The sequence below is a fragment of the Mastomys coucha genome, unplaced genomic scaffold (assembly GCF_008632895.1).
Source record: "Mastomys coucha isolate ucsf_1 unplaced genomic scaffold, UCSF_Mcou_1 pScaffold7, whole genome shotgun sequence".
Taxonomy (NCBI): Eukaryota; Metazoa; Chordata; class Mammalia; order Rodentia; family Muridae; genus Mastomys; species Mastomys coucha.
This window is the reverse complement of record NW_022196913.1, coordinates 62,076,668-62,088,436: the sequence shown is the minus strand read 5'-3', so window position 1 is coordinate 62,088,436 and position 11,769 is coordinate 62,076,668. Positions and strand designations below refer to the sequence as shown.

The 11,769-nt window shown below is 42.6% G+C and overlaps 1 protein-coding gene across 2 annotated transcripts in view; it reads left to right on the top strand.

The window, feature by feature from the left end:
* Spock1 (SPARC (osteonectin), cwcv and kazal like domains proteoglycan 1) overlaps positions 1-6,271 on the top strand; it is a 528,793-nt gene extending 522,522 nt beyond the window's left edge. For both annotated transcript variants that reach the window (XM_031359713.1, XM_031359712.1), the window contains one exon: positions 4,285-6,271. In XM_031359713.1, coding sequence (XP_031215573.1) covers positions 4,285-4,388 — 104 coding nt within the window. In that variant the 3' untranslated portion in view covers positions 4,389-6,271. The remainder of the gene's footprint in view (positions 1-4,284) is intronic.
* Positions 6,272-11,769: the final 5,498 nt, after the last annotated feature.

The window sequence follows — 11,769 nt, the reverse complement described above, 5'->3', positions numbered from 1 at the left end:
TTTCTCCTTATTCTCAAAACTGATCATAATTTAGAAAACAGGTGCTTAATCACAGCTAAATTGTAATAGAATACATTAAAAAGACATATTAGAAATCTCAGTGTAGGCCATCCATGTAAGCCATTGTTGTTATTTCCTATGAGCTCGAAAAAAAAAATGCACAAGAGAACAAATTAACAATCAGCAAATTGATTTCTCTTTGAGAAACTTGTAGGAACCCAATGAGCCACTTACTTTGTCTAATTATCTTATGACAAGTGTCACATTAAGATGACACTTAGAAGTCCTTAACATTATCTTAATGGTGAAGAAGAGTACTCAGTAGGCAATTCCCAGGAAGGTAATGAGATGTCATTTTCAGAGACATTCCAAGAAGATATTTTGATTCATTAAAATATTAAATCAAAAGCCCTCCTATGTCTGGAGCCCACATCAACAAGGCAGCCAGTGCCGCTTCTCATGCCCCACTTTGGGTTTTTAAAGATGGCTATTTGTAATGGTACTTAAAGTTAGACTTCTGTGACATTCTCCTGAGAAACAGGGCTTCCGCTGGCCTCTTTCTGGAAGGACCCTTTCGTTCTAATAATCAGGTGAGCGCAAGAGACTTTTTAAGCATTTGCGGCTGTGATGACAAACCACTTGTTTAGGCAGGCACTGGGCTGAGTCCTTACTTAGTTTAAGAAAGCCTTCAGCTGATTCCCTTACTCTAATTCTACAAACGGTTATTTACTCTCATTACTGTGACATCCAGTTTAAACCCCAGAATTCTCTTCCACCAAGGCTCATTGTCTGCCATATTACTTCTTTCTAACATACTCTCAGCATGAGGATGGCTTCACATGGCTTTCTCTCAGTCCCCCCCCCCATGCCACTCTCAGCATGAGGATGGCTTCACATGGCTTTCTCTCAGTGCCCCCCACCCCTTTATGCCCACGACCCTATGTATACAGGAAATGATGATTTGTCTGTCCAGGTCTACCCTCTGCTTGTCTCACAACAGCATTGACTTTGGCTTTGGTTTGGTTTTATCTTGACCACACTGTACAGTAACATCCAAGAGCCCTTCCTACAGTGGGTGGTTTTGGTCTTTTTACACCTTTTCTTGGTCACTGATGTTTGTCCCTGTTCAACATGTAGCCCTGTAACAGAAGCCCATCAAATTCAGAATGTCAGTCTGTTGTCCCTATTGTAGGTGAAATAGTGACGTAGAAAATCTAGTATTCTGAATGCTTTTCCATGTAGACTTTTCTGGAATGTGAACACAACTCTTCGGTTACTAGCAAGCGCTTCCCTGTAGTCCTGAGTAGGCGCAGTTCTGTCTGTCTCAATAAATTTTACTTTGTCCGCATAATGTGAATGCTTGTGTTTTCTTAGCCTGGATGTGGACTTTACTCACCACACCCCCACATAACCACTGCCGAACTGGGTTGTCAAACGATTTCTGCTGGAGCCCTCAGGGCAGGCTGCCCATCCCCTAGCCTGGTTCAGCTGAATGACCAGCTTACCTGTACCTGCTAGACACATTCTACTCAAGCCCTCACGGTTGGCTGCTTTTGATTCTCTCTAGCCTCAGCTTCTCCCTCCTCTGCTGTATTTCATTCTTACCGTCCCTAACATCTCTCAATCTCGCTGATGATTGGGAGTAAAATGTTTTCCTTTTCTTCAGGAACGTTCAACCCTTTTCCATGGATTAGCATATCAGATGCTTGCCAAGCTGGCAAGCATGCAAACTGGGACAGAGCAACTACAGTGGTCTCAGGGTGCCTATGACTAACTAAGTCACCCTTCCATCAAACCACTGCTGTTCAATCTCATTGACACAACACACTCCCTGGGGGTTCTGAAACCTCTGCTTGCAAATGTCCCCTCTACCGGGGGAACCCCAGTCCATATCTCCAGTGTAGGGTTTGAATTAAGCTGCATTCAGAAATACCTATAGGCTAGATAAATAAATAAATAAATAAATAGTGTTTGTTGAGCTTATGTTGGATGAATTTCCCACTGACACTTCAACCCCAAACCTTGCAGATCACAGATGACAGGACATCTAGTCACTGTGCCTGGGGAAAGCAGAGTCAGTAAGGCATTCCTGGAATCCTACAAAAATCACCCATGATGGGGAGAATTGACAAACTTGACAAATGTGAACCCATAAAAGATAATAGCACGTCATAAAGAAAAACCAAACAAGAGACTGAAGAAGATGTTCGTGGCATAAAGCAGAGGAATGATTAGGGTATAAAATATGTTTTAGCTCCTAGAAATACACAAGAAAGACACAGCACAACAGACTAGCAAGGGGAAGATTAAAAGCTGTTCACAGGAGCACAGAAGGCAATGAAACTATGCAGTTCTGCCCAATACTAGGCAACGGCAAATAAGTGCTGTCATATAGTGTTTATGAATGAGAAGATAATCCTGATACAACCGAGGGTTGATGAGATTGGAGATCAAGAGGACTCCTGTACCAGGTGGAACTACAACAGCTGAGTATGAAAGAGTACTGACACAGGGTGTATATATACCCAGGAAGAAGAAATCCCAGGGAGAAGAAATTCTACTTCCCGGTGACCATCCTCAGTGAAAAAAGATGTAACTTAAAAGGATATATGGGAAAGCATTTCCTTTGCAACATTGTTTCCTAGATAAATGAATTTGGGGATAATAAGACTAAATATCCATCAAAGGAGACACAGAGGAGCCTACACTCTGGAATATTACATAGCAGTCAAAAGGATAAAGTGACTTGCTGTATATTTAGAAAGTTTCGAAAATATTGGTTATATTGGAACATTTTAGATAGCCGGTATCAAATATGTAAGTTATGCATCTAAAACTTGATACTATCGGTTGCTCAGAGTACACATGGACAAAAACAAGACACAAAGGGATACATTTCAGAAGAGCAGCAGCAGGGCCCTGGGAGGAAAACCATGGGCATGGAGCAGGTGGCAGGTGTGGGCACGGGACTTCATCTTTAAGCCTCATTATTTGTGTCTCATACCAACGCATCGCACTGTCTTGTGTAATTTAAGAAGTAAAGCAGCACAGTGTGGTGGCTCATGATAATCTCAGTACTCAGGAAGCAGAGCTAAGAGGTTACCCAGGTTACCGTGAGTGTGAGGCTGGCCTTGCACTTGGAAGAGAAGCAGGGAGGGAAAAGATGTCGAGAAACAAAATATGGTCCAGCAGCTTCTTCAAATGCCCTCCATGTGAAGACTGCTCTGCCGTCTAAGGTATCCCCCCTCATCTTAGCTCCTTCTCCTCTCCCTCCCACCATCACTGTCCGATCCCAGCTACATGCTCCAACTATCCCAGGAGCCCATGTTTGATGGCTTTCTTCATCCACTCATTCACTACGGGGCATCAGCACCATGCCTTTACCCAACCTAGACAAGCACCCCATCGCTGGGATACAAACCCAGTCATTGGTCCTTGGGTTAGAGTCTCTGGCCTTGAGTTTGCAGTCTTTCTGCCTCAGTGTCCCAAGTGCTGGTATTAAAGACTGGCTCCATCACACCCAACTTCAGGCACTTCCCAACTGCCAATGTGCTTTTGCTATTGTCTAGCCTTACAACCTATGTGAAACATGGCCATCCCAGTAATTGATTCAGAAAACGCCCCTATTTAAGTCCGAGTTTTCTTATCAAGTTATAAACCACAGTGTCCCTTTCCATATATGCAGAGAATACATCGTAAGACCTCCATTGGATGCCTTAACCTTATACTGGACCCTATATATACTGTGTTTTTCCACAGCTGGCACACTTATGATGATGTTTATGTTACTCGCAGGAGAATATTTAGCCATATCTGATGGCAGAATACAACATAGGATGGAATTGATGAGGAGGTCATTCCCCTTCTCTTTAAACATCTAATACTTTTTACACTATTACCCGGCAGTGATGAGGTGATTTGTCACAATGTAACCAGATGACCGGGAGTGAGTGGTCTATATTGTTACTCCATGAACGGACATGGCCTGAAAGGATATGAAAATGGAAATCGTTATTTGGTTTTGGTTGATCCAGGATTGAGTTGAGACAGTGTTGATGACTAGATATCCAGAATGCACAATGTCAGCGGTCTGTGGTGTGGTCCTGATTCATAGATGTCTATCCTAAGCCTTTTGGAAACATTAGACTGGAAGCTGTTTTCTTGCATGGGTCCATCAGAAGCTTTGATGGTTATAAGCCTCCAGTCCCTGTCTGGGTGAGCTTGGTTTTGTAGTCTAGAGAGAATCGCACTCGTCCATTTTATCCTTCTCTCTCTATGCAATAGAAGCAGCTTTGGAAAATGGGACCATGCCCACATGGCTGGGTCTGCATCAATTTCTTCTCCCTCTACAGAGGAGTCTGTGGGTTCTTCCCATCCATCATCAGTAAGAATTAACTCTCAGTGGCCTTTGGTAAGTCCAGCCACATCTTCGTTAGGCCCATCTGCAAATCCTTCACCAACTCTCCTCACCATGTGAAGCATTTTTCTCAGTTCTTCGTCAATCTCTAGGAAAACCATAAATCCACCCACGACTTAACTCTTTACATCCTCCCCAAGGCATTTACAGTTCCAGCTTTGATGGATAGTACTGTGTCAGCAGTAAGTGAGTGATTTCCGGCCCTGCATTACATCTAGATTAGGGTCTGCATCAGCGGCAAGTCAAATGTGACAGAACACCGGGTAAGCGTAGTGTCACTCACCACCCAAGTGCTTCCCTGGCCAAGTGGCTCCAAGTTGCTCTTGGTGGTAAAAATACAACCTTAACACTTTCCTTTTCATAGAAATCTGGTCAGTATGGCTAGACAGGCATTTTATTATTAGCAGGACTTTAAATCACAAAACCGTCCTCTTCGAAGTACTGTCTCAGTTTTTATGGTAAAGCACTTGTAGAACCTCTGCAAGAACAAGATGGCTGACACCTATGCTTTCTGATCTTGTCTCAGAACAAGGGCAGATGACTTTTATTTTTGTTTTTGGGGTCTTGGGATCCTTTGCTCTAGTAACTGCAATTGCATTTTTGATACACTCTGTGGTATTGCCACACAGTAGCAGAGTTAACCCGCCTGTCATGTTTTCTGACATGGTACCTCCTTTGTACTTTAAAATAAAAAGAGAGGGATTTATTTTATGTGCATTGAATGTTCCACATGTATGTATAGCTGTGTACCATATGCATATCTTGTGCCCATTGAGGCCAGAAGAGGGCATCAGATGCCCTAGGCCTGGAGTTACAAATGCTTGTGAGCCACTCTGTGGGTGCTGGGAATCAAACCTCTACAAGAACAGTTAGCATGCTTAGCCACTGAGCCCAGCTCCTCTGTACTGTAGTCTCTGCTGGGTGTCTTCTTCAGAAAGTGTCAAGTTCCAACACAACTGGAAATTAGCTTCAGTCCATGTTCTTTCTCCTTAATTAACTCGTCTGCTCTGCTGAGAAACAGTCAACATATTCCTTTAGCATGCACAGCCTCTCTTGAAATAATTTTTATATCTCTTGGTTCCTGACTTGTCTCTGAATTGGTGTAACTATACCTTACCTAAAAGGCTCGGTGTCACTCACTGCAGGAGACACCACACAGAAGACTAGATAGGTTCTGTAACTCCGAGAAACCCAATGGAATCATACTGAGCCTGCTTCAGATCACATCTCCCACCCAGTCATTCGGTGCCTCCTACAGAACTATCGCATACGAGGTCCATAAATTTTTCAATTTGAGATGACAGCAAAACTAGCTTGATTTCATTTCCGCGTGATTTCATGCACAAAAGATTTGCTGCCCAGATGAACAATGTTCATATTTCCTTTCTTCCGTCTTCATCAAGAGCATCCACTTTTTCAATTACAGGAGGCCCTTTACAATAGCGCTCTGCATGGTGTTGAAGTTATTGTTTCAAAATAGAGTCTGATAACATTTGGACAGAGCATATGAGTTTCATAGCAGTTAAGACTCTATGAACATGCATAATGGAGACAGAAAGACAGCCTAACTATTTTGCTATGAGAAATCAAGTAAATGGAAAAGAAAATGATCCTGGGGAAAACGTGAGGCAAAGAAAATATGTGCGCGAAATACTGAAAACAATCCCACAGCCGAACGTTTTTCTGCTTAGTTACTAATTTAAATATAACACCCCCATCATAATCAGAGTAGCAGAGTGAATGAAACCATCTACCATCTTCTTTCCTTAGGGGGGTGGAGCTTTGCATCCTGTCAACTACTTACTGCCTTCATGAGACAGGTTAGGATCAAAGTCCGTGAAGTATAAAGTAAAAGATTAGAAGAAAAGATTCTGTAAAAATAGCAACCCAGAGAGGGCAGAGCTTATCGCTGTGATGTGAAACAAACAGGCTTTAAGTCAAAAATGGTTACAAGACACGGAAAGAGACATGTATGATGCTAAAACGTGCTAATTATAAAGAAGACACAGCCAATACGAATGTATATACGAAATGCTCACACCGGAAAAGATATATGAAGCACATGTTGGTGTACTTGAAATGAGGAATGGTGAGCTCCGCAGTACTAATTGGAGACTTTACTACTCGACTCTCAATGATGGAGAGAACAACAGACGGGAAATCAATAAGGAAGTGGAAGACTTGAGCAACAACATAAACCAATTAGACTCACAGACATTCATGGAACCCTACACTGCAGCAACAGAATACATTGATTTTCCCTCTCAGTATATATGGAACATTCTCCAAGAGGGATCACGTGTTAGGCCTCAAGTAGGTCTTGATCTCTCAAGACTTTCAATTGCACACTTTTTGTTTAAATAAAGCTATATGAAATACCTTTCTAAACACAGTGGACACTAGAAATCAGTAAAAAAAAAAATGGCTAAGTGATGAGAGAGTCAAGCAACTCACTTCTAAACAATCATTGTATCAAAAAAGAAACTGCAAAGAAAATCAGGGAGCGTGTTGATTTTAATGAAATAAGACAAAGAAAGAGAAAGAAAGCATATAAAAAGAGTGAAACACAACTCATGCTAAGAGAGAAATCTGTAACGCTGAAGTCTCATCTCAAAAAAATCTCAAATTGATAACAATATTTCACTTTAAGGAACAAGAAAAGCAACAAACCTGGAGCTAGCAGAAGCTAGCAGAAGGTGTAAGGATCAAAACGTCAGGTAGAGAAAAAAATCAGCCACACCAAAAACTAGATTTTAGAAAGTAACAAAATTTGCAAATATTTACATTGACAAAAGTAAGTAATTCAAGTTATTAAAATATAGAGATGATGTTTTGTGGAACAAAAGAATGGCATTGTCTTAGGGTTTTTATTGTTGCAAGGAGACATCATGACCAAAAAGCGAGTGGGGAGGAAAGGGTTAATTTGCTTCCGTATTGCAGTTCATCGTGGAAGGAAGTCAGGACAGGAGCTCAAGCAGGGCTGAAGGCTGGAGTCCAGAGCTGATGCATAGGCCATGGAGGGGCACTGCTTACTGGCTTGCTTCCCATGACTTGCAAGGCCTGCTTCCTTATAGAACCCAGGGGTGGGCCCACCACAATAGGGTGGGCCCTCATCCATCCATCACTAATTAATAAAATGCCTTACAGATGGATCTTATGGAGGCATTTTCTCAACAGAGGTCCCCTCCTTCCAGATAACTCAAGTTCGTGTATCAAGTGGATATAGCCTGCACAACTGACCCCTTTCCTACCTGACACACAAACACATCACTATTAAGTCACAGCCTTTCCCCAAGATCTCACATTAAAACCATAAATGCTGTAAAAGTACCACAATCTTTACAAACTCAGACACATGAACATTTTAGTCTCTTTAAAATATCTACTCTCTAAAAGCCAAAATCTCTTTTAAAAGTTCAAAGTCATTCAGCAGCAGGATTCCGTAAAAAATCAAAATTAAATTAAATACTTTCTTACTTCAAGAGAAAAGAATCAGGGCCCAGTCACAATCAAACCAAAGCAAAACCAAGCTCTAACTGTATAAAGAACACTATACCCAATATCTGGGATCCACTCATGATTTTCTGGGCTCCTCCGAAGGGCTTGGGTCACGTCTAATGTTCTGCCCTCTGTAGCGCACACAGCTTGTCTTCTAGATTCCAGCTGGCTCCACTCCACGGCTGCTGCTGTTCTTGGTGCTCATCCCATGGTACTGGCACCTCCAGAATGCTGGGGTCTTCTGCAACTGGGCTGCACTTTCACCAACAGCCTCTCATAGGCTCTCTTCATGGTGCCAAGCTCCACGTTTTTCTCATGACCCCTTCATTTCTCAGCCTTCAAATGCCACTGAGGCCTGTACCTTCACCCATGGCCTTTCCTGGCCTCTCACAGTGCCTCCGCTTTTGTTCTCCATGACCCCTTCGTGCCTGCAAAACCAGTACCACCACATTCCACTCCAGTGTGAGGTGCAACCCTGACCGCCTCGGAAACACAGCTTCTGTGTGCTCTTAGGAAACACTTTCCGGGAGGTTTTACCCCAGTGACATGAATCTCTTCTTCATCAGTGCTAAATTCTCAGCTCCAGCCAGCCAGCATCAAGTATTCCAGCAAAGCAAAGGTTTCGCTTTAAGCAGTTCTGGTGTCTTGTTAATCACAGTTGATTCCTCAGCCCTAGCTAACCAGAACCACAGAACCTTCATTCAAAATAGCAGACAGCCCTGATGGAGTCTTCAGACGTCCCCCCTGAGACTTCACAAGCCAGGCCTCCATTCCCTGCACTGTTCTCTGTGTTGTCTCCCAAGTCGGCACGAGATGAGCCAGCACTGGTGAGCTGTCAGAAACTATTTGCCAACAGTTCAGGAAGCCTATGTGAAATGGACAAAGTCCTAGAAATGTACAACATATTGAGCAAGAGGAAAAGGGAAAAGGGAGAGAGGCTGCAAAGATCTATAGCTAGTGCTGATAGACAGTCAAGAATCACAGCTTCCTAAGAGAAAAAAAGTTCGGAGCCAAAGCCACCACCTGTAAACTGTGCCAAACACCCACCGAAGAAGCAAGCATCGAGGGAGGGGAACAGTGACTGGCTCAGAGGTTGAGCACTGGACCACCAGGGGTCCTGGGCTCAGTTCCCAGCACCCCCATGGAGACTCATGGCCCTCTGTAACTCCAGACGATCCTCTTCTGACCTCCACAAGCACCAGCCACACGTGTGGTACACCTACATACAGGCAGGCAACACACTCACAGAAAATAAAAAAAATTCTTTTTTTAAAAAAAAAAAAATAATTAGCACAGTCCTGTTAAACGTTAAGGAAGAATGGATGTTATCTAACTCTATTCAATTAGGGTGACACCACCCTCAAACCAAAGCCACCGCACAGGAACTACAAGGCATGTTAAGGCATTTGCAAACCATGCTGAAGTCGGGTTTATTCCTGGAATGGAAGGTGGTTCAAACACCACGAAATCAATGTGGTGTATGCTACATCACCAGAATGAAAGGGGGAAAGTATATGCTTGTCTCAATTGGTATAGAAAATTATTTTACAGAATTCAACAGTCCTTCAAGGATAGAGTTACTCAAAAAGAATGGGGGGGCCCTCCGATACAGTAAGAGACAAATATAAAAATTCCACAGCCGCCTCTGACTCTGCTGCCTGCCTCCTTTGGCCCCTCTGCCCTAACTGGGCTGCCTTGTCTAGTCAGAATAGGCGAAGATGTGCCTAGTCCTACTGCAACTTGACACGGAAGGCAGACTGAGATCCATGAGAGGCCTCCCCATTTCTGAAGAGAAAGGGAAGGCTGGAGAATGGGGGATACAGGGGTGACTGGGAGGAGAGGAAGGAGGAGAAGCTGCAATTGGGATGTAAATTTAATTAATTAATTTAAAAAAACTAAAAAGAAAAAAATTCTATAGTTGCAGTGTACTCAATGATAATAGATCATGCCTATGAAGAAAAAATGACGCCATCTGGACCACACTCATTCAGTCTGGGGTGGGGGAGGGGGGAGAACTAAAGGTGTCCATTTGCAATGGCACAGTTCTGGAGAAAATCCTAATAGCGTCACAAGGAAAGAACCTTTGAGCTAGTAAATCATTTGATAAAGTTGAAAAGTGTAACTATGACTGCACAAGATCAATGTTACTTCTACACACTTATAAGGAACTAGTAAAAGTGAGTTACATAAGCAACCCAATGTATAATCACTCCTAACCAGAATGCCCAGGATGAAACTCCTGACCAGACAAAGGACCTGTGTGCTGTAGATCAAAATTCCCCAAACATTACTGAAATAAATCAAAGGATATACAGATGGGCAGACTCTATGACCATAGAAGGCTTAGCATTAATAAAGTCTTAATCCAATGAAAGCCCTAATTATAGATCCTACAGATTCCCTATCAATGTTCCAAAAATATTTTTTTTTGCAGAAATAGAAAAGCATTTATAAATCTGTAAGTAATGTCACGAGACCCTGGATATCCAAATCCACTTGGGAATGAACTAAGGTGGAGGAGCTGTCAACCCAAAACTTACATCAGAACTGTGGCGATGGCCCAGGGTGGGTCTGTTCCACACAGATAAACAGAAGGGACCCCAGAAATAAACTCACATATATAGTCAAGCTGTTTTCAGTAAGGGAGCCAACAGAATTCAGTGAAGGAATTAGTCTGCAGTGATCTGAACTGGGAATGGAGGAAAAGCCCCGCAAAGTAGCCATGGTGACTGACAGCCTCCCTCACAAGGTAGCCATGGTGACAGCCTCCCTCAGAGCGTTTGTAAGACAGCCACTCGAAATAGTCCAGAGATCTGAACACAAAGGCTAAACCCATGACACTCTTCAAAGAAAAACCTGTCATGACCCTAGATTTTTCACAATTGACAAAAAAGGAAAAATAAAATTAAAAAAAATGTAAAATGTTCATGTTATCCTAGAACACAATTAACAAAATGAAAATGCAATCTAGAAAATGGAAAAAATATTTGAGAATCTTTTATCTGGCAAGGAATTAGTATCCAGACTATGCAAGAACTTTCACAACTCAATACAATGGTAGTTGATGTTTAAAATTAGGCAAAATATTTGACTGGAGCATCTGCCAGATTCCTACAAATGTTTCAAAACACATATAAAGGGAAACAAAAATTCAGTCTACAGTGAGGCCTCATTTCCCACCATTGTGACATTTTCTTTTTCCTCAGAACAGTTAATAATGTAACAAATGTTGCCCATGGAATCTATGGGAATAACGTAACAAATGTTGCCCTATGGGAAGATGGCTGCTCTGAGTCCTAATGGCTGGAGGTGACATGATGTGCTCAGTGCCCAGGGCACAAAACTCAGCCATCACACAACACAGAAATTTGCTTCTCTATACCTACCTGAAAGCAGGGACTTGAATATACACGCCAACATTCATGGTGCTGTCACCTGCAAAGCTATATGATGATGGCAAGGCAAATGGCCATGAACAGATTAAATGAGAAACAAAATGTCACCTTATGGATACAACCTTAGAAGAAAGGGAATTGATGTTACATGCTAAAATGTGGAGCAGTGGTGAATAGAGGATGCTGGATGAATAAGTCAATCCTAAAGGACACACCATGTGGGTCCTCTTACCGGAGGTCGCAAGAGTCACCAAGCTCAGACGCCAAGAAGGAAGCATGATTTCTAGAGGACGGAATTATAGGAAATGGCAGGCTCCTCTATAAACTTTCAGTTTCTCATGGCGAAATTCTGATGGATAGCAAAGACAATTTTACACACATGTGTGCACACACATACACACAGACACACACTCACATACACACAGTTGGCCCTATTCTTTTTGGCTTTTGAGGCCTCTG